The sequence below is a fragment of the Micromys minutus genome, assembly GCF_963924665.1.
Source record: "Micromys minutus genome assembly, chromosome: 31".
Lineage (NCBI taxonomy): Eukaryota > Metazoa > Chordata > Mammalia > Rodentia > Muridae > Micromys > Micromys minutus.
In genome coordinates, this window is record NC_137966.1 from 4054147 (window position 1) to 4078494 (window position 24348).

The 24348-nt window shown below is 36.4% G+C and overlaps 1 protein-coding gene across 4 annotated transcripts in view; it reads left to right on the forward strand.

Moving 5' to 3' along the window:
- Positions 1-12315: 12315 nt before the first annotated feature.
- GABRG2 (gamma-aminobutyric acid type A receptor subunit gamma2) overlaps positions 12316-24348 on the forward strand; it is a gene marked incomplete at both ends in the record, with an annotated part of 78091 nt that continues 66058 nt past the window's right edge. For all 4 annotated transcript variants that reach the window (XM_080942225.1, XM_080942226.1, XM_080942228.1 and 1 more), the window contains one exon: positions 12316-12419. In XM_080942225.1, coding sequence (XP_080798351.1) covers positions 12316-12419 — 104 coding nt within the window. The remainder of the gene's footprint in view (positions 12420-24348) is intronic.

The window sequence follows — 24348 nt, forward strand, 5'->3', positions numbered from 1 at the left end:
GAATTTTTCCTAGCCTACTTTTATATTAAAGATTTCTATATTTAACTACTCTCTTTATGAATTTTGGATTTTAGGTTTTTTTTTTTTTTATAAAAGTATATGTGTGTCTGTTGTTATTGTTGTTGTTGTTGTTGTATCTACAGGCCTTTGTGAGCCACCCTGTGTCAGTGCTGGGAACCAATAAATATAATGAATTAAATGGATGACAACTGTGTAGGAAAGAACATGTTAACCGTATAATTAGATATAAATGCTACGAAATGAGGTAAAATGAAAACTTTGATAAATGCGTAATTCCACTATACATTTTTGTTTTGTTTTAAATTGTGGATTAAAGAGTTAGAATACAGCATTCCATAAAATTTGGTAGGAAATACCTGACCAAGATATTTCACAAATATGTGCTGTTCCAGAATATATCTGTGTAATATCTGTCCAATTATATAGAGCACCAAATGTGATTAGAACCTAAAAGTCTTATTAATGATTCTGCTAATTTTAAAAGCTCCACTATTTAGTATAAAGAAACTGTGCTTAGATCAGGTTACAAAAAACATTTTTTTCAGAATTAAACTATGGATATGATTTATTAAAAATTAAACACCAAGGTAAACATGTGCATCAAAAGTAAAAATGTTAGCAAGACTCTCATCTCTTATGGTGTGAAAAAGAATTAAACCACCACAGATGAGAATGATTATAACAAATGGACCTAGAAACTAAAAGGACTTCTATTTCTAGAGACTGTGAAGTCCATGTCTTATGGAGAAATGAACCACTACTTTGTGACCTATGCAAACGAGGAAGATCATACTTTGAGGATTTATCTGGGAGGATCCTTAAAACCCATTACAACTAGAGTCATCAAAAAGGTTACCTTAGGTATTAATTAAATTATTAATTTTGGAGTTTCAGCAACCTAGTAACAGTTTCTGGTAGATTTTTTCTTTTTTTCTTTTTTATTGGTTATGTTTTATTACATTTTAAATGTTTTCCCCTTTCCAAGTTTCCCCTCCATACCCCCTATCCCATCTCCACTCACCCTGCTTCTATGAGGGTGCTCCTCCAACAACCCCCTTCCTGTCTCCTGCCCCTGCTATTTCCCTACACTGGGCATCAAGCCTTGGCAGGACCTAGGGCTTCTCTTCCCACTGATGCCCAACAAGGCTGTCCTCTACTACATGTGCAGCTGGAGTCGTGGGTCTGTCCACTTTGGATAGTGGTTTAGTCATTGGGAGCTTTGGTTGGTTGGTATTGTTGTTCTGATGGGGTTGCAAACTCCTTTAGCTTCTTCAATCCATTCTCTAACTCCTCTATTAAGGACCCCATTCTCAGTTCAATGGTTGGCTGCGAGCATCTGCCTCTGTATTTGTCATATGCTGGCAGAACCTCTCAGGAGACAGCTATATCAGGCTCCTGCCAGCATGCACTTCTTGGCATCAGTAATATTGCCTGGGTTTGATGGCTCTATATGGGCTAGATCCCCAAGTGGGGCAGTCTCTGGATGGCTTTTCCTTCAGTCTCTGCTCCAAACTTTGTCTGGGCATTTGCTCCTGAGAATATATTTATTTTTTTCCCCCTTCTAAGAAGGACTGAAGCATCTGCACTTCGGTCATCCTTCTTGAGTTTCGTATGATCTGTCTATTGTATCTTGTGTATTTTGAGATACAGACTTATTTTGAACTGTGAGTGTTTTTCAGTGTGGAGCTCAAGCTACAGTGGGACGGCAGAGGAGAATGAGAGGAAGGGAATATGGCTTAGGTGGAAAAAATTATGGATTAATCCTTCTAACCATATGGGATTGTGCTTCATGACATACCCCTTGACATCCAAATTATCTGGTTTCCAGACCAAGCCTATTACTTAATAGATGCATCATCTTAACAGTGCATCTTGCTACTACTGCACATTTCAATGTATTTTTCTTGGGAATGAGATAACATTTATGAAGTCACTAACCTTGGACTTACAACAAAGCCTCTTGTAGTTCATTGTTAGGCTGATGCAGGTTCCTTTACTGTGCCTATAAACCTATTCTGTGACAGAAACCCAAGCTTTTTACACATGCTGGAACAACTATCCACACTCTCAGATGTCAACTTTTAAGATAAACAGAAACACACTGAAAGAAATCTGGAAGAATCACATCAAAGGCAGGGTATAGACCCAATTATCTGATTATAGATGAGTCCATTTACTAAGAGCTGTTCAAATGTTGATATTTATAAGTTGTGTGAAGTAATGACTGATATTTCATTCTAGCAAAGTCGGCTTGACTAAACTCCTAAAGCATGTAGCTGAAGAGGGAATCTTCACAGTAGAAACAAGGAATATTCCAGTTGTCATATAAGCATTCAACACTCTTCCTCTTTTACAAGTTACAAATGAAAGAATGTTTAAAAAAAAAACATGTTGTTAAGGCTGCAGTCAATGTAGAAATGCCCATTCACTGTCGGTGCTGAGAAATATACTTGGGACATAATGAAGTACATACTCAGGTTATAAGAGACACCTCTGCTGACTCCCAAACAGGACCTAGGGAAAATCACCGAAGAAGGGGGATGGATGTGAGAGCTGAAGGATAGAAAGCAAAGCTTGGAAATTTTGTCTTCCAGAAATAACATAGCTGTGAAGCTTATAAACACATGCCTGCTGAAAGGAGAAAACGAGAGAAAGAGAAAAAGAAAAGCCCACCCCCCCACTTACTACCCCATTGTGCGTTCAGGCTTTAATAAGCTTCTTCCAAGGGGACACAAGAAATCATGCTTTATATTTCATCCCTAGTTTGCTAAGTGCCATGTCTTTCTCCCTGGCATTATCCATACACGTGCATTGCATCCTAATACTCTCGGAGCTCTTACCTCATTCAGCATCAGTTCTAAAATCTAAGGTTGAATCTCCTGCTAGAAATGACCTAAATCAGACACTGGATGACACAGGTATGATTCATACTGACACACAAGTCATCTCCAGCTAGAAACTTGTGAAAGCAGGTGAATTATGAGCTCCCGAAACCCTAAGGGCACAGACTACAATTTATCTCTTAACCCCATCCATGAACAGGGGAAATATAATCTCTGAGTGTGCTAGCAACCACAAGACATTGGATTCTTTTATGTACTCTAACCTGGTACTGTTGTAGAACCTTTCCTAATTCTGAACCCCAACTCAAGGAAGAGAGCAGTCTTGCTTGGGTCCAATAAAATAGGTTGGGGAGAAAAGGGTTTACATGCTTAAACCTATATTTCTGTTCATTATTAAAGAAAACAAGGGCAGGAACTTAATTAGGGCAGGATCCTGGAGGCAGGAGCTGATACAGAAGCCATGGAGGAGTGCTGCTTACTCGCATGCTTAACATGGCTTGCTAAGAGTGCTTTCTTACAAATCCCAGGACCACTAGCCCAGGGATGGTGTCATCCATCTTGGGCTGGGTCCTCTCCCATTGATCATTAATCGAGTAAATACTTATAGTCAGATCTCCTGGAGTCATTTCCTCAATTGAATCTTCTTTTTTCTGATGACTCTAGATAGACACACAAAAGCAGCCACTAACTGGAAAAAAGTAAAAAACACAAACAATTATACAACTTTGTAGAGAATATAATTAGTGTTTTACATATTAGAAATTCTGGGATGCAATTAGAAATGCAAATTTAGTAGGAGAAGAGTTCCTTAGCAAACAGGATCTGGGCTTATTCACAAGGATATGAAACTCCATTTTTTAATATTTATTTTATCTTTTTGGTTTTTCAAGACAAGGTTTCTTTGTGTACAGCCACAGCTGTCTTGGAACCAGGCTGGCCTTGAACTCTCAGAGATCTGTCTACTTTTGCTATGTGAGTTCTGGATTAAAAGCTGGTGCCACCATTACCTGTTAAAACCATGTATCTTAATGTAGAGAATTAACTAAATTTATCAGTCAGGGAAAGAAATGGGTTTAAGGGCAAATCGGCAAATAAGTAGAAAATAAACATCACGGGAATGCACATTATTATGCAGAGACAACACATGAGTGAAAACTCAAAACCTGGGAAATAATGACGTGTTCTAGATACTTTTAAGCACCAGTGTGGTCTTAGTACAGACAGCATATTTGAATGGAGATGAAAATAGAAAGGCTAGACCACACCTGGCTTGCTTTGTCACCAGATCTCACAGTGTTATCACATATCACTTGAACAAATCCTTGCTTCATCTCTAACATACCAAAGGGAACATATACAGGCTAGAGAGTTTACATTTTAAGTTAATTTTCTTAAAAAAATGTTCCTGAATTTGTGTGCTTCGATCGATCATTACATTAAAGCTTTTCATCTTCTAAGCATTTATTGCTACAAAATCTTCTCCAAAATCTGTATTAACATCACAACATGAATATTGATATGTGTTGGTTTCATTATAGGCAAAATATCTCTAACTTTAATTTTGAACCATGTTCTTCAGAAGGAGTTTGTTTAGTACTTAAAAATGTTTGGATTTCCACCCTCCAACAGTTCCTTTCCATCCCATATTCTCATACTCCCAAACTCCCCACACCTAGCCAGGCCCCCAAATTCCCTGGGGCCTCAAGTCTCTCAAGGGTTAAGTATGTTTTCTCTCACTGAGGCCAGACCAGGCAGTCCTCTGCTGTATAAGTGTTTGGGGGGGGGGGGCTCAAACCAGCTAGTGTATGCTGCCTGGTTCATGGCCCAGTGTCTGAGAGATCTCCATGGGCCAGGCTTGTTGAGACTGCTGGTCTTCCTACGGGGTCGCCTTCCTCCTCAACTTCTAATCTTTCCCTAATTCAACGCCAAGGGTGCTTGTCTCAGTCAGCTGCTTGTTGGGCTTCTTGGAGGGCAGCCCTGCAAAGCTCCTGTCTGTAAGTGCATTACAATGTCAGTAATAGTGTCAGACCTTGGACCCTCCCCTTGAGATGGATCCCAATCTGGGCCAGTCACTGGACCTTAATCTCTTTCCCTTAATCTCTTCTCCATTTTTAATCCCTGAAGTTCTTTAAGACAGGAACAGTTATGGGCCAGAGTTTTTGATTGTGAAATGGCAGCTTTGTCCCCCCAGTTGATGCCCTCAATTTTTTACTGGAGGTAGTCTCTACAAGTTCCCTCTCTCCACTATTGGGCATTTCATCTAAGGTCCCCCCTTTGAATCTTGAGCTTCTCTTAAAGCCAAGGTCTCTGGTACATCCTAGAGGGTCACCCTATTTTTCACCTCCCTAAGTTGTATATTTCTATTCATTCTGTTGGCCCTTGGCATTCCATTTCTGCCCGTCCCCAATACCTGATCATGGGAAAATGGGAATCATGATCAGGATTTTTCTATTTATGGTAGATTGCTTAGTGAATTCTGAAATAGTCATTTTATACATGTATTAAATTTACTTATTTCATGAAAATTTCAAGAAATGCATGGGTCTCAGACTATTCTGCAGTTACAGAATGTGGTGTAGAAGTGTGGTCAGTGTGTGTGTGTGTGTGTGTGTGTATCTATGTCTCATTCTCCACTAGCTTTTGTGTCATTCATTTTGAAGCCTTCTTTTCAGTTGTTTACATTTATGATTTCTATGTCTTTATAGTTAATTATTTTAAGATCAAAAGGATGAATTCATGCCTCTCATTGCATTAGTTACTGTTCTATTGCTACAAAGAAATAATGTGACAAAGACAATAGACAGTTTTTAGTGGGGACTTTGCTACAATTAAAAATGGTTAGTCCATTATTATCCTGTTGCAGGAAGCTGACAGACATGAGACTGGATCATTAGCTGACAGTTTTATACTGTGATTCACAGATAGCATACGGGGGGCGGGGAGACTTGAACATCCTCTATGACATACTTCCTCTCTCAAAGTCACACCTCTTTCAATGAGCTCACAGTTCTTAATCCTCTGTCTTAGTCAGGGTTTCTATTCCTGCACAAACATCATGACCAAGAAGCAAGTTGGGGAGGAAGAGGTTTATTCAGCTTACACTTCCACATGCTGTTCATCAATAGAGGAAGTCAGGACTGGAACTCAAGCAAGTCAGGAACCAGGAGCTGATGTAGAGGCCATGGAGGGATGCTTCTTACTGGCTTGCTCCCCCTGGCTTGCTCAGCTTGCTTTCTTATAGAATCAGGTCTACCAGCCCAGGATTGACACCACCTACAATGGGCTGGGCCCTTCCCCCTTGATCACTAGTTGAGAAAATGCCTTACAGCTGGATCTCATGGACAAATTTCTTCAACTGAGGCTCCTTTCTCTGTGATAACTCTAGTATATGAAGCCTATGGGAGCCATTTTCACCCAAACCATCACACTTATGATGTTTCTTTGTCTCAGATACTCTCTTGTGGCATTTAGCCATTTGTGTGTGTGTGTGTGTGTGTGTGTGTGTGTGTGTGTGTGTGTGTGTGTGTGTGTGTGTGTAGAATAATAGTCCCCTTGTATTCAGTATTTTCTTCTTTAGATATTGTTATTTTATGCACATAGCTGATTTATCTTCTTGCATGCATGGGTGGACATGACTGCCTGGTGCCTGTGGAGGCCAGAAAAAGCCGTGAAGTCATATGTACTCGATTTACAGAGAGTTGTGAGCAACCATGGAGCTGCTTGGAATTGCAGGAAAGACAAATAGCCACTAAGCCATCCTTAAACCTTGCAGTCAGTATTTTTTGGTTGCTTTGTCTTTACTCATTTATTTTTAGGATTGGACTGTAATTTAATTATACTTGGATATATTATCTTCAGCATATCTTTTGTTGCAGAGTTTAAGGATGAGAATTCTTATCCTGCTGTCAAAGTCTATTTACGGACAAGCCATTACCTCTTCAAGAAATTGGCTGGAAATAATCCCCTCAATAATTTTATTTCATTCGATGTCTGGACTTCCTTGTGATGCTGCTCCTTTGATATAACTTATATACCTGTCTGTTTTAAACTATAAACTACACTCTAAGGTTTTATTTGCATTACAAGGTATATTTTTTTTATTGTAAAGGCATAGTAAAGTGAGAAAACCAGATAAAATGTTTTCTTTAATAGTAAGTGCTCCTACAGTCCCTCTTTAAGGGTCTGTGTTTTTGTTTGGAGCTTCTCTCAGCACGAGATCTTTAGCATTAGTTTTAGATTAGCTGACATGCTCTCTCAGTCTTTCCTTGCATAAAGATGTTTTTATTTTTATTTTTGAATTTATGAAATGCTTGCAGAATTTCACGTGTTTATCTAATCTTAGTCATTTACAGATGCCATGGCTGTCTCTTAGCTACAATTAAAAAAAATTCTTTTTTTGAGAATATTATACACATATACAATCATACATAATCAGATCTACTTCCATTTCTACATTCCACATGCCCTTATGTTACCCCAAAGCCTACTCTAAACATGTCCTTTTATTTGATGGTAATGATGTAGCTCAGTTAGTTTCACCCTGGGTGTTGACATCCCTTACTGAAGTACCATGGACTTTGTGTAGTTGCTGGGTGCAAGGGTCAATGCTTTTCGAATTTGCAGTAGTGGTAAGTTTGAGCCATTAACTGTGGAGGGCTACAGTCATTTGTTGACTTGTCACCCATCTTCGCATTGCTGACCTGTCATGTCACAGGATAGCATTCTCTATTTTATTTTACATGGGTGACTTTGAAGATTTGGGGCATAGTTTTTTACCTTGTTTACACTGCTTGGAATCTGCTGAGTTTGTGAGTACATATGCTAATATCCCCCCCAATCTGGGGAATTTACAGCCTTATTGCCTTTGATATGGGTCCTTCTCCCTCAACATCACTTTGCAGGTCCCCATTCCTGGGCCGCTTAGACTTTTATTTGTAATGTTCTGTTCCAGGGTTTATGTGCACCACATTTTTCATTGATCCTGTTTTGTCCCCTTTATGTTTCTCAATCACTTCTGTTATTCCCAGTTGTCTGTCTGCTATGGATGTTTTTCCTTCCTGGCACTGGGAATTTTAGCTCCAGAACTTCTGTCTTATATTTTTAATACAGTTCTCATTTTATGCTGAGATTCAATGTGATTCATTCATTTGGCCATATAAGCATCATGAGCATTGGGTTTTTTTTTTTTTTTTTTTTGTTTTGTTTTGTTTTGTTTTTGTTTTTGTTTTTGTTTTTGTTTCATTAACTGACTGCTACTGTCTGCTATTTGCAATGTTTAGGACATCTCAGGGTTTATCTGCTTCTACAAACTGTGTAGTTACATTTTCTATGTCTTCATGTTCTGTACTACACACCATTAATGATTTTGCCAAGTGTCTGATGTTTTACATAATGAAGAAACACAATTCTGGTATGTTGTGTTTCTCCAGAGAGTTATTTTTTATTTTATTTTATTTTATTTTATTTTATTTTATTTTATTTTATTTTATTTTATGTAGTAAGCGTTAAATTGTTTGCCAATCGCCATAAATGAGTGAAGAAAACACTGACCATTTTTAGTAGATAGCTCTTAGTCTTGTCATTATCCTTATGAGTAATCAGCACTTCATTAAAATAGACGGAGGTCATGGTCCTAAGAGTTGGTGTGAACAGTGGGGTGCTGATGGGAAACCTTCATCGAATGGAGTTCAGTTGCCAGACTGCATACAGGGCAGAGATGGCAGCCGATATATATGACTGACACAGCTCTTCCCATCTTTTGGTTTTGTGTTCTCTGGGCTCTTTAATATGTCTTTCCATAGAAATGGCCATTTAAGGGGAGTTTGCCTTGACACATAAAATATTACCTTTTTGTTATCTCTTTCTGATTTTCTCCCCAAATTATGCTTTCACGGGAGTCTTCTGAAACATGGCAATCAGATTTTATTTTATCTAGCTAACTTCTGGGGTTGAATAGTTTTCTTCCATGTGGGGCTACAAACAAGAAAATACCAGGAAAACAGAGAATAGGTGTACACCATTTAAGTTGCCAGAGAAAAGGTACAATCTTAGAGCTAATTTAATTCTGCTTGTAATCTACCTTATATTCTTTCTACCCTCACACTCTATCACACACTTTCCTAATACTTAACATAAGTGTTCCTTTAATATTTCCAAAGAGTTACAAATATTTTCCAAAGAAATATCATCTACTGAGTTATGGCCAGAACTAAAATCTAAGGGATATATTTTAATTTCTCATGGGTGATCATACCATTGCGCGCGCACGCGCGCACACACACACACACACACACACACGTACATAGAGAACACGTGTAGTGATCAGAGGACAACTTTGGGAAAGGATGGCATTCAAGAGTCAGTTCTTGCCCAACTTGTTGAGTCAGTCTTTCTGCATTCCCCTCACTACACAGTTTCCTCCAATCTGTCTGTTCAATCAAGCTTCTCTGAAATCCTCTTGTTTTGTGTATTTTATGTTGGAAATGCCTAGATGATGGAACCAGACAACTACATCTATCTTTTGAAGTGGGATTCAGCGACTGAACTCAGGGATTGTACTACTAGCTCAGTTTCCCACAGATACAGGCTACTCAGCTCACAATGCTTAATCTAATAATTTGCTTCCATTGGATATTGATCATAACATAACACTATTAAAACTGCTTCAAATTAAGAATCAAATTTAAAATTTAGCACAAATAACATTAAAAACAGCAGAAACAATAAACATAAACACTCATACAATGGAAGATGCTTTTGTAGTTGAGAGAATGTGAGTTGTCATTTTCTTCCATTTTACTTTCTAGTATATATTTTCAAATTTTAATACAATTTAATCCACATGTATAGATATAGGCACGCATATACTTTATGTAAAATTTGCCTTATTTTATTAAGTAATGGATTAATAAAATTGGTAAATCATTATAAATTAAAATATGAAATAATGTTTAAAGAGAATTAAATATGACAATATCAGAAAACATCCAAATAGCTTAATTCAAAGACTAGTCATTTTATCAGACTAGATAAGAAGATCCACTTAGGCACATTGAAGCCTACTAATAAAAAAATAGTACAATGAAAATAGATGCTTTGAACATGTGAGAAGGCATTCTGTTATTAAAGTCGATGATAATTTGTGGAGATTGTTATGAACAGTATCATTGTGCTGAAGGATTAGTATCATATGAAAATTTGTGAATGATAACAATCATTCCCATGGGGTTCACAATTTGAGTGACTAATTGAATTTATCTGAGAAAGTACTTTGGAATTCCTGAAATGTCCCATAGGGGGAAAGATAGAGTCTTCCCACACAAGTACTTATCTCATCTAAAAAAAAAAAAAAAAAAAAAAAAAAAAAATAGTGAACTAGTGGCTGCCTAACTGCTTGTTTGGCCACTTAGGATACTTGACAAAAATGTCTTTCTTCAATTTCGCTTAGCAACTCTGACTAGACGTAAGTGACAGGTGTATTTCAATAGCCACTCCAGGGCATATGGGATCTAATATCTCAGTGATCCATAACTCGCCTGTTTATTTTTTTAATCACTTTTTTTGTAAGCATCAAAAATGTGCTTTTCGTCCCTATTTTCAATGCTCTGATGAGATTAGATATAGTCCCCAAGAACATGTAGCTGTAGACTTCCTGGAATCTGAGTCCAATACACTTGTGACTGTTAGAAAAACTTTGGGCCTCCTGCTGCAGCAGAGAGAGGAGCATTTCAATGAAAATATATTGGAATTTGTGCCCCCTGTTTTGAGATCACAGTGGAAGAAATCCATTGACCTCATGCGAATACTGCTGTCATTTTAATTGGATTTTGTCCCTGGAAAGGAAATAATTGTGCTAAAGTCTATTGCCATCCAGGTGTCCTTGACATATCTACCAGAAGCAATCTCCTGGGTCTATATCATTGGCAGAAGCCATTAGTATTTTTTTCCCTCATTTTCTCAGGTGTAATTTTGAAGGTAAGGATGGAACTGGGACCCTATTTTTTGTGTATTCAATTCCCATTTCCTGGATTTCTTGCTCAAATGCCATTTGTATAGCTTGATCTTTTTTCAGAGATGGTTTGGGTTTAAAGAGGGCACACTGGTGGTTTTTGTTTGGTTGGTTTTTGTTTTGTTTTGTTTTGTTTTGTTTTAATGTTGAGACAATTGCCTCCCCTGTACTTCTAAATGAACATCTTGCATATGTGATGCTAATTCTACAGGAAGAGGGAAGCAGATTGTCATTCACCTGCCTCAGGATGTTAGAGTATGGATGGCCATTGTCGGTTAACTAGGTTGGACTAAGAAGATAGTTCCTAAGACCTCGTGGCTCATTTGGTCAAGAAAGAAACGTGTTAACACAGAAATTTCCAAGACTGATTCCAAACCACGTAAAATTAAAATTAAGAAAACAAAGGCCATAGCTTAGAGAATAAACAGAAATGTCTGCCATCACCAATTTTCTCCCGTTTTGCCCACTGGTACACACAGGCACCAACAAACCAGGGCCCGTGATTTTGATTAAACGCCTATTTCCAGGGAGCTGTGTGGGTCAGCATTCCATCAGATTGACCTCCCCATGCCTTATTCCATCTGCTTTCCTCCAATTTAAGTTCCCCAAACCTTTCTCTCAGAAAGATGGTTCACTAAGCTCAGCTACTTTTTTTAAAATCACTGCTTGTTATACCTCCCCCAAAATGAAAAATGATTTAAGTTTTCAGGATTGTTTTCAAATAGGGTTAAAGAAACTCTCTAGTAACTCTGTCTTTAGGAGTACTGAAGCATCTCCTTTTGTGCCATGAATGGAAAACCTGGTATGTTGCTACAAGAAAGGGTTAAAAAGTGCTGGCAAGAATTCACACATGTGTTAATTCTTCCTGCAGCCTTAGATCATCTCTTCCACTTTGACCTCATGGTTAAACTGTGTGAGTTAATCAGGCAAAGCCTCTAGTGAGTGATGACCCCCCCCCCCCGTTTCTTTTAACAAACACACAACAGAACCAGACAAAGGGAGCTCAGCCCCATCTAAAAAGAAAGAAAAGAAAGAAATAAAAAGAAAAAGAGCAAATAGATAAACAAACCTAGAAGGACGGACCCCTGGGAATTCCTGTGAGTACACAGGGCTTGAATGTGAGCGCCTCTTTGTTTCTCTCATTTGTCTTCCTGTGTGTATCTCTGCATGTACCATCCCCCTGCCTCACTTCTATTATCCTCCCAGACTTGGAAGCTGCTGCCTGAGCTGACGCTTTGATGGTATCTGCAAGCGTTTGTACTGATCTTTATTTCTGCCCCCTGAATATTAATTTTGAAGCTGGTAGCAATACATCTCCTGAGTGACGGGACCTACTAGAGGCAGGTGGGGGGAGCCAGCATCAAATCATCAGCATAATAATAATACAAAGGGGAGGGGTTCTTCTGCAACCCAGAGGCGAGAGGCGAAAGGAAAAAAAAAGCGATGAGTTCGCCAAATACATGGAGCACTGCAAGTACAGTCTACTCTCCTGTATTTTCACAGAAAATGACGCTGTGGATTCTGCTCCTGCTATCGCTCTACCCAGGGTAAGATGGGCCGTTTTCAGCGTCGTTTGGCTCGAGAGAGATGTGGGGGAGAGACAGGGTTGTGGAAGCAGGGAGACCACCCCAGATTTGAGACACTCTTCTGGGATTTCTGCTTTATTATTTAGGGAACAGTGAGTATATAGGGTAGGAGAGAGACAGAAGAGAGAGGAAGGACATATTGGTTTATTTGTTAATGAACTAGGTTTTATTTGTTTGTGTTTTGTTTCAAAGCGCTAAAGCTCATTGCATAGACTCCGTGTTCGGGGGAATAGCTTTTGAATTTGCTGCAGTCTGTTATGAAGTGGGTTGTTCTTGCACACGCCGGCATTTGAGGCCATATTGAAGGCATTTGGGTGGGGGTCTGGAAGAGAAAATGACAAATGGGGTCCTGGAGAACCCAAGCGTGGTCTGTATGAGGGAGAATTGGGGGCGGGGACAGAGCTGTTTTATTATATACTACAGTCTTCTTTGGTTCTGCACCTGAGCTTTCTGTCAGCCAGGTTTTCTATCCAGCCCCATTGACCCGGCAGCTGAATCCCAGATGGGCAAACACGATTCAGCACCAAGGACAGCGATCTAGCTAAGGGCCCTAATCAAACCACACAGCAAGCACCCCTGCATCTACAAAGGACATGTAGTCAGGCCAGTGGGCCAAGACAAGGCAGAGAACCCTGGGGACCCGGCACTGGGCACTGGTTATTGCTACTCCTACCTTCTGGTGGGAGGGGGGCTACTGTATACGAGGTAGTGAATACAGTTCAATGGATGTTTAGGAAATACACCTGCATCAGAGTTGGCCTGCCTGCAGTCTTGAAAACATGCTCACCCAAGAGCATGCAACCCCCAAACTGTCAAGTGTGCATGAGGGATTTACAGTCTTCTATTACAAACAACAGTGGGGATAGAACCGGCCAGATTCCTGTGCTCCCTGAAATTATCCCTAGATGGTTAAGTGCTTCCCTGAACTTAGGCTCTGAGAGTAGAGCCCCTCCAAGCATAGAGCACCGTGCTTCTAGCCGTGGAAGTAGCCCTCACCACATTACAGTTTGCAACAAGAACGAACAGCAGGCCAGATGTCTACACTTCCCATGTGTCACTTGTGTATTTCCTTTTGAAACAAACCAAACTACTCCTGTGGTCATGGCCTCCCCAGTCTCTGACAGCAGAACCTATGAGAAATATCAAATCACCACTCCAAAGTTTTTGTGGAAGTTGATGTAGTAGCTGTGATCATCATCATCATCATCATCATCATCATCATCATCATAATAATAATAATAATAATAATAATAATAATAATAATAATAACTGAAGGAATTGTGGTTTTTCAAGTTTTTAGCTTTGTTGCAGGTACTTATACATTTCTCTGATCTTTCTCGAGCACTGGAAATAGAACATGTTGATTTTGGACACAGAAGAGAGTCAAGCAAAACAAAGAGTAAAAGCTCCACTTTCTTAAGGCAAACAGGCAGCATATGCTTAGCTCATACTCAGTTCTCACTTTTCTTGTCCCCCCCACCCCCTTGGCAATAAACATTGAGCATAGTAGATCGTTTCATTAAGAACTACTGGCTGAAGAACTTTCCACAGAAGGAACACTTACTAGAAATATCAAAAGTCACAAACCACAGTAAAACCATTAAAATATTTTCTATTCAAAATCCTCACATATTTATCTATTATGCATTTTATGAAAGTTAGTAAACTTTGTTTGGGGGATCAGAGCATCAATAAATTAGGTCTACTTTCCCCATATTTCTTCAAGCCATGAAACCTGTGGAATAAAATCCAGACCAGACAGGGAGGGATGTATCTGTTTTTATTTCCATTAATTTTAGTAAACAATTTCTAATTGACTGCCTAAGTATATTCTTATGTAGTTTGCTTCTAAAGATCTTATTTTAATCCAAAATATTACTTTACTATTACATGTGATGGGATAGTATTTGAGATATTTTTCCCTCTCAAACGGTTTCACTTTTTGAATCTAGTATCATCTAAAAACTTAAGCTTGATGTCACATATTACAATGAGAAGAGTAGCCTAGGTGGGCTTTAATATAGTTTTAAATGATGGGATTTCTGTGTTATGAGATTTCTAGATAGATTTTTTTTGCATTCTCACTGTAAGGGAAGGGGAAATATCCAGTGTAGTTTGGTGCCGAGTATATGATCAGAGTTTAATTTTGCTGCAGTCCCATAAATGTTCTATCTGAATGGCTGAGTATGGAAAACCGAAGCTTTGATATTTAAAGCTGATCCAGAGGCTGATGAGTGTGGTTCCAACAATATTGAACAACAACAACAACAAAATGTGATTCTAAAGGTCGATGTTGTAAACAATAGCAGGAGAATGATACTGAACATTGTAGAAAAAAGAAAGCAACATTTAATGGGCATTTTTAATTATAAATCTTCAAATAAGCTTTGTTTCCTATTAAATGACTAAACTCACTAGATTATGTCTACTCAAAGTACAGTAAATCTTAAAACAAAGCACCAGAATGAGTATATTAGAATATTATATGTTTCCTTAGGGTGAGATTTTTCTCAGACTTAAGTTTCTTAGCTTCTATGTGTCTTGTTTACAACTTGTGAGAATCACTTGGGCTCTTACTAAGATGGGAATTCCTAAGCCACACACTGGATGATGATTCTGAGTCATGAGGTCTCAGTGAAGTCTAAGAATGTTCATTTTAACAAGTTCTCAGAGCTCCTTTTAAAGTAGTAGGCCTACTTAGAAAAGTTTACTTATTATCATAGTTAATATATGTAAATATTTTCTATTCTACAGTTTTAGTCACCTGGCATAGTAAATCCGTTACATATCCATAAGGATTCTAATTATATAAAAATCATACATGAAAACCATAAAATATTTGGCTATATTTGTATCATGTATAAAAAGTTCTTGAAAAATTTTAGCATATGTGCCTATATAAATGTCTATGTAAGTGTAGTCCCAAATTCTATATACCTCAAATACACATATTGGCAAGTATGTTTAAAGACAAACTTTTAAAATTTGGTAATATTATTTTATTATCACTTCATTCTGTCCAAGTTTTAAAAGGTAAAAACATACAAAATATAACAGAAATAAACGAGTATAGCAGAAAATTTTTTAATGAAGGAAGTAATTTTATTTTGATTATCAAAAGTTATCTTATACTATAGTTGGAGTGATAGATAATTATTTTCAAAGAATTAGACTGGTCAGAAACAAATTAGATTGAACTGTTGATAATCAGTCTTTAATTTTTAATAATAGCTGTAAGATTTTTACTGTATTTAATTTTAGATTGCAACATAATTAAATAATTCTCCTCTCTCTTATATGTTCACAGCCGTTCCCTATATCCCCATCCTCACCCTATTTCAAATTATGACATCTTTTTAAATTAACTATTGTCACATTCATACATATTTTTGAATATCCTTTAAATGTTTATATGTATCTTCTGTCCTTAGCTATTGCTGAATAAAATGTTCCATATGAAATGTTGAAAACTCTGAAAGTGTTTTATGCCATAATGTTGTTGTATACAGCTTTTCACTTTTGCAAACCAAAACCATAAGCATAAAAGAGATACTCTGCTTTTTTCAATTTAATCCAACTTGCTTACATCGTTAATCTCCATTGGCCAACTTGTTACTCTACATCTTTACAAATTCTTTACCTTGTTTTATCCAGAAAACTACATGTGATATTTTGGTTGTTGAAACAGGATTACAATTAGTCTGCCTTAAACATCCACATGAAGGGGTAAAAAAAAGGGGATGCATGTATGACTCAGATCTTCCAAGAATTGTTTCTTCAACACACCATAGATCAAACACCTGGATTACAAGCTGGGAGTTCAAAACAATTTTTTTTTGGTTTTGTTTTGTATTTAATGTCTCAGTATGCACAGCTCATGGTAGGACTCTGGATTGTTTTCTAGGCTCTGCTCCACACCAGTTTAAAAATTAGGATTCATTTAGATAATTAACTTACAAATACCTTTTGATTATCTTACATTCATTTCGTATTAAGCCTAAAACAATTAATTCACAACAAACTTAACGATTAAAAGCCTGTTTATATATTTTATAACTCCTACTCATATTAAAAATGAGTCAAGACCGATTGTGGGGACACCATTCGTGTTGTTTTTATTGTGCTATCAGGCCCATAGCTGCTTGTTGGATATAGCATCTTAGTTTGTCAAACACAGATGTTTAAAAATATAAGCACAATGTCAATGTTTCTCAAGCAATCTTGTCTGACTACCATACTTACAGAACATAGGGCAAGTAACTGAAATCAATAACACCATGGGTAATAGCGGCTGATTTAAAATACAACGAGTTTAAGTTGTATCTGCTCACATGCTTGTGCACTTACTGTGCACATGTGTCATGTTTAATTGTCATTGTGCACACTTATCTTTCCATATGAACCCATTTACATTCTCCTACTGCTACTTCTGGGTTTTTTATCTCCAGCAAACCAGTTCATCTGCTTTGTGATTCTGTTATCTAGTTTCTCACGCTTGGAGGCCATTACCATTTCAACACACTGCAGTGAACATGAGATGGAATTGACACACATGCATTAGGCTCACTGTATTTACACTGTATTTACATACATGACAAGTAAATTTAAAGTATGTCTAAATTATAGCTGATTTCAAACATGTCCTGTCTTCCTCTATTACCCACAGGATGCATTATGCTGGAACTTAGTTCTATAACATATAAATATAAAACCTCATTGTAATTGAGCTATGTCTCCAATGAGATGATTTATTTCCCTCTTGGCATCAATCTGAAAAAAATTATGGAGTGATTGTCTACACTGAAATCCTGAATGTTTTGAAATCCATACTGTTTGAACATCCACATGGTTGAGTTAGAAATTCTAAGCAGCCTTCTGTGATCAATTTGGAAAAGTTGTTTCTGAAAAATCTCAAGTATTTGTCAATTGTAGTATATCCAGTTTTACCCGATTCTAGAAAATATTTATTAGGTCACAATAGATCTTGGACAAATTAAAATATTTAATCCAAAAATTTTGGAGTATTTCTTGGGATATTAGCAAATGCTAATTATACTCACATTAAATGAAATCACAGTAGGTCTCTAGACCGACGTACCTAGACAAATAGTGCTATTTGGTAGCTTTGTGTACTTAAGAACATACTATATACACCTTTTTAGATCTCAACTTAGAGTTTGTATGTGAAAAAGTACATTTCTTTTATGGACATGCATATGGAAGTTTACTTTAATAGTTTAATTTGCAATTTATTGACTATGCAGGAACTACTATGAAAAGTCATCAGCATTTAAAAACTCCATCTATCATTAAGCAAACCCACAGGAAATTTTTTTCAATGTTGCCCTTCAATTTCCTTCCAAAAAGTTCTAGAAAAGGGAAAAATGAAAAATTGAAATTGACTTAATCATACCAAATATTAAAAAGGAAATGACAATATGTTATCAATGGTGGGATGCTTAAATTTCAAACATGTATATATTACATGCTTGACTTTTAATCCCCTCCATCATACTAGAAGCTTCTTGATTAGTATTTTTATATCAATGTCCTTGGACCCTCAACAGACTTGTTAGTATAGGAAGACACTGTTTTCTCCTTTTAAGAGAAGGAGAAATATGCTTAGCCAAGAAGGAAGTGGATCAAAGAGCCTGCCTAGGAGTTCCTACATATCAGCTTTAGTGAGGACCAAATTTCCATTTTTGCATGACTATTATACAGACTGTGGGCTGTTCAAGTACAGTGACCTGAAAGCAACTCAGTATAAGAAACCACACTGATTGTTTTGAAATGAAGAGGCCTTTTCATGTCACTCTCCTGGGAGAGTTTTTCCTTTCTCATTAGATACACATACTGGAGGTCAAATATCCTTTAAAAAACATTTGTAAAAAGCCTCTTTTAAGTTCCATATCAGGGGCTTAGGGTAAAAATAAAATTTAACTCCAAATCATATTAATCCTCGTAGTATTATGTAAGCAAATATAAACATGGTAATAATTCTATATTATTATAAGATCATTGTACAGCGGTGCATAGATAAAGTACCATGCACATGGGAAATAAGTAACATTAGCATTACACTCTCCACCCATTCATAAAGAAAACCATAAGAACAGAAAATAACATAGCAGTGGGCAAAACAAGGGATGTTTTAAAAGCAAGGATCCTTGGTAGTAATTGAAACCCTGCCATGAATACACGTTCAGTTACAGAAAAAATAAAAAGTCTATGTAGTAGGCCAAATAGAAAGTAAATTCTGTAATTTATTGGGTCAAATTTAGGTAAAGTGTCTTAAAAATACCACTAAATATACCTTGTCAATATTCAATATATACTTTTGTAAGAAAAAAATGATCTTTTTGTTGTTTGGAAAATATCAGTCATTTTTATAAGTTGCTTTTAAAAATATACTTGATATACCTAGTTGTTAAACATTCTATACACAAAATTGTATAGAAATTAGTCTAGCATGGTGTTTATTTCCAAAACTTAGGAAGCCAAGGCACTAGGAAGTCTCTGATTTCAAGGCCAGCCTGGTCTACATGGTGAATTTCAGGACAGCACAGGCAATATAGAAAGACCTCATCTCAAAATCAAAAGCAAAAAAGCATTGGGCAAATTTCTTAATTTATTAATGGGACAGTATGTGAGTTAGAGTTACTGTGTTGTCTAAGTGCGAGTTATGGAGCACCTACAGGATGGAAGATCTCTTCTGATAATCTGAGTTGTCCACCTAATACATACAGGTACAGGACATGACCAGGAAGGTATGGAAATAATTATCTAGGTAAATGGCAAACAGGAGAGGTTTGTATTCTGCATGCTGCTGTAAAAAAGCAGGGCGGAGTTCTGGTGCTAGGAAAACATAGGACAGTGAACCTGAGATTCCCAAACATTTGAAAATTCATCTATTAGCCTCTACTTACCCAGTTTGAACAGTATGACATTCTTTTCTATAGTAGCTCCTCGAAGTTTTAAGCATATTTCTATAGCAACCTTTCATACATATAACAAAATTATAAGCAAATGAGGTTTGTTATTGAAGAAGAGTATACAGTTTTTGAAATGTCCCCTTAGTATTTAGAATATATTTACTTAAAAAATAAACCCAAAACATAACAACAAAGACAAAGGTCAGTGATCAAAGCCACACTGTGTTCTATGCCGCTGGCTTGCCACAGACTAAAGTCACAAAACTTCAATGTGTGTGTCACATATGTTATATAATTTAAAATATATTGAAATAATATGTAATTATATTATCTAGCATATAGTATATTGACATAAAACAAGACATTTGGTTATATAAGTAGAAATATATATGTTTATTATAAGTAACACATATTTGATAAGTAATATGTTACTTATTATCTCCAACTGATATAGCTTCTCTTAGCCTTTATTAATTCAATATAAATGGTCAAATACAGTCATCAAAGATACTAGGACCACCTTAAGTGTACATGTCAAGTATACTCTGTAGTTACCTCCAGAAGTGTTACAGCAAGATCACTTGGATATAACAAAACCAAAACCACAGTGATGTACCATTCTTATTTTAAATGAAAAACCAAGTAAGTGCCATATAAGGAATCACACAAAAATTTTTAGTGTCTCAACAGTCTTTATTTTAATTTTATTTAAGTTCAGCATTTCCAATATACAATATTTTGGTAAGACTGAAGGCTAGAAGTCATGCTGATAAATGAACTGCTTTCTTAACCCATTTTCTTTCTATTTTCACTCTTCATGAATAAACAAAATTTAAATAATCAATTGCTAAACTACAACGATAGACTAATTGATCAATGAACAGGTATGTTCACTGAAATGATCGTTTAAGATACTTAATTTTTATTTGAGAAACCATATGGAATAGATTTAATTATTTTTCTTTTAGTTAATATCTGTCCTGTGAAAGATAATTTTAATAAATTTGCTTGCCTCGGATATATATGTATGCTCAATAATAATTTATTTAATTAGATAGTGGGACAACACATTAAATTTTCTCTGTATGATTTCTTTATTTGGAAAAGGAAGAAAGAAAAAATATTTTTTTCAAAAGACTCTTAAACTTTAAATCCATCGAATTTGGCTACAAACCAAGAGAAAACAACACACGGGCAGTACATCCTAAGGTATGATGGAACCTTTAAGAGGGCCAACTGCTGAACTGTATTTGGTCAGACATTCATTAGTAGATAGACATTTACTTACGTACTTTGCCCCAGTCACTTATGAGAAAAGGAAGGTGATCATTTCTCATGTTTACTTTGAGCAGTGATTGAAGAATACACCTGTGCTCATTACCATTGTTACTACTGTGGAGTCATTTCCAGAGTCTGTGTTCTCTCTTAAATGTTTCTCTCTACCACAGTAATCCTGTCTCCCCTTCTTAACTCTGAATTTCGTGAGTGTGCAAAATATACAGTATTAAAATTTCTAATTACTTTTATTTCTAAATTTTACAAATTTTCCTGCTTTAACTGGAGTGAGATAATTAAGCCGAGGAAAAGGTCTGTAATTTCTAGAATATCTGCACTACTCACTTTAAGTGTATTATTTCTGTGAACCAGAAAAATCTCTACTGATGTGAACAAAGGATGTGCATCATGTCACAGGACTCTTCCTTGAATATAACATCCCCAACTAAAACTACAGAGATGTTTGTTTCCCAGTACATACTATCAAACCACTAACATTTGTTCATTATGCAAAATTACTACAGTCATTGTTAGGACACACTTGGTTTGCCTATCTTGACAGTCAAGGTCATTTTTGTGAGCATATATGCATTTAATGGTTAGAGGTTACTAGGAAAGATAAAAATATAAGCTTATATATTGCTATTCATGGTCATGAATAACTTCATTTTTATGTCTCATTAATGTCATTATAGCAGGGGGAATCATCTGTCACCTAGGCTACTGCAACAGCACCAAAAATACCTTTCTGACACTATGTTTGTTTCTGACCAATTCATTTGTCACAGAGCAGAAAAACAAATTCCCCAAGCTTTCATGTTTAATAAAAACCTAATCAAATCAGTAAGTAGTGTGTAGTTAAATGAGGTTTTTGGTAGCATTTTACTAATATAAGTGGCCGTAGATTTCTACTTTTCAATTAATAATAATTAAATTGAGTGTTTATGTATTTTCTTTTATGTTCATATTTTTTTCAGCACAATGATGTGATGATATTACATGTATCAAAAAATCCTTTTAATGCTGAGTTTTAATATATCTAGCCATCTTCATGGTCTGTATGCATTGAAGTTTATGTGACAATGTTGTCATCTACATAATTAAATGAATATTTTTAAGAAAATGTTTTAATTTCTCTTGATGAAAGTGTTTAGATTTGAAAATAGTTGTGTTATGACAAAGCAATAATTTAGCAGATGACTTTCCTAGTGTGTAACAGTGAAAGTCACTGCAAATTTCACAGCTTTAGACCATAATGTTTGCAAAAATCATGCATCTATATAATCAATTAGCACAAATGTTAGCAGCGTAAAATAGCTATGTCTTTCTTGGATTTCCTTAAAAATACATATGAGTGGCTTAGGTGAGTCCTTGTTGCTCATAGTCTCTAAGTTGTGTGATGTTCTACAGATATCCAATGCACTAAATAATCTACTTTCAATCACTCATGACTTATCCTGGAGGTCACCCAGACAAACTTTGACATGTGATAGTGTATAAAAGGAAGGTGTTCACATACTCTGCTGGGATTGCTATGTAAAAGTATCATAGGTTGTGGCTAAAATACATGAATGGAAACATGTTTCTCACAGGCCTGGAGACTGAAAATCTGAGAATAGCATGTGTGCTTCCAATGACAGAGTTCCACAGTATGATGGAGGTTTTTGTAAGCCACACAGAATGGTCCTGGGTGCTTCTAAACATCAGGTTCATTTTCTGTTTTTCTCTACATTTGCTGTGTATGAGTTTATTATCTACTTCTCATTTTTTTTTTAGCCGTGCTACCTTTCACATGAAATTTTCATGAAAGAGTCACTTCAGAATCTTAGAGTTGTTTGCACACTTCTTTTATATTTCCTGCTTCAAAATGAAGGTATTAAGCTGAATAATATGCACAAAACTAATAATTATTTTTGAAAACAAAAATTAATAAAGTGCCAATGTTGTGGAGGGAAGTACAGCTTCCCAGTCACATTGCAAGTCAACACACACACACACACACACACACACACACACACACACACAGGAGAGAGAGAGAGAGAGAGAGAGAGAGAGAGAGAGAGAGAGAGAGAGAGAGAGCAAGAGAGACAGAGAGACAGAGAGAAAGAGAGAGAGAATTTATAGTATTCACTGTATATTAAATAATATAAGCAATGCCATAAAATCGCAGATATGCAAATATTCAGAAAATCTCTGAAAATATTCAGCAGTTTTTGAAGGTTTTAGGTGATTCTCTGGCAGGTAGATCATTTACAGTTTCACAGATTCAAGGACTTACAAGTGCATTTTAGGCTGAAGGCTGGTGAAAACAAACAATTCAATCCTTTTTAAAAAGAATCGAAATATGACATCCCGCTTTTTTTGTCTTTTTTGTCTTTTATGCTCTTTTTATTAATTGTGTAAACTCAATTTTATAGGGAAATAAAACAGCATTTAGAAAAAGATATTTAGTTGACTTTACATGCTTGCCTAATTTCTCAGTGGGCTCATGTGGACGTATTTCCCTCCATTATTTATGAATATCTTCATACCCAAACAGAGCAAAATCATTTATTTCCATCCCCGGGATCTGTAACATTGGCTTGAAGAGTGGGATTATCCTTCCCAGGTTTCCCTTCCCCTGGCATTTTTAGTACCAAATAATTATTTAAAGAAGAGTGAAAGAAGCTTATGCACAGTTAATGGTGTACCTATGACCTGGATCACTTATTTCTCCTGGCTCCAGAAAGTTGTGTAGCTAATATAATTTATCCTTGGTTATTTTTATACAACTGTGTCTACAAAATTATATCCATGTTCCCCTGGCTGACATGGCCAAATATGTCTCTCCTGAGCTCCTAAGTACTCAGCTGGTTATGGAATGGAAGTAGAAATTAAAGTAGCTGAGTCTATTCCATAAATCTATGTCCTGGTTCATCTGTCTTTAGTGTATCTTCACTACAGTCCTCTTCCTCTTGGTTATATTTTATCCTCAATATAAGATAGAAACACACACACACACACACAAGGATGACACTTTAACATTATAATAGGTATTAGAAGGAAGTGCACCTTTGTGAAGGCAACTGGAGGGAGGGATGGGAGCAGGGCAGGGTAAAGGGATAACCCCTGAAATGTAAATACAGAGTATCTAATTTAAAAAAGGAGAAAAAAATCAAATAAGGTTTGTAATTTGATTAAAAATAAAATTATAGCAATTTACTTTCCATAGAGTGATTAGGAAAAAAAATCACTCTGGACGATGAATAAGAAGTTATCTTGATTATTTTGATTAAGAGAAGTTGAACTTATCATAGGATTGAGTACACATCATACTTAAAATTAGAATGATTTGGGGTAAGAGCAAATTCAAGGACCTTGAGGAAGTAGGATTTTGATAGAATTTGAGCACTAAACTAAATCCAGAGGGTTGACCCAAAGGTAGAAAACACAAAATAAAGAATTTGGGAAGCCAGAAATTATTTCTTAGTGCCCAGACTTACAGCTGTAGTATAAATTTAAACTGTAGCTGAAATAAAGGCTTTGAATTTGTGAGAATATTTCAGGATATCAGTCTTATTGTTATAGAAGGTGTGTGTATATCCTTTAGAGAATTATGGAATGTATGTATGTATCCTTTGGAGAATTATGGAAGGTATGTGTATATCCTTTGGAGAATTATGGAAGGTTTGTGTATATCCTTT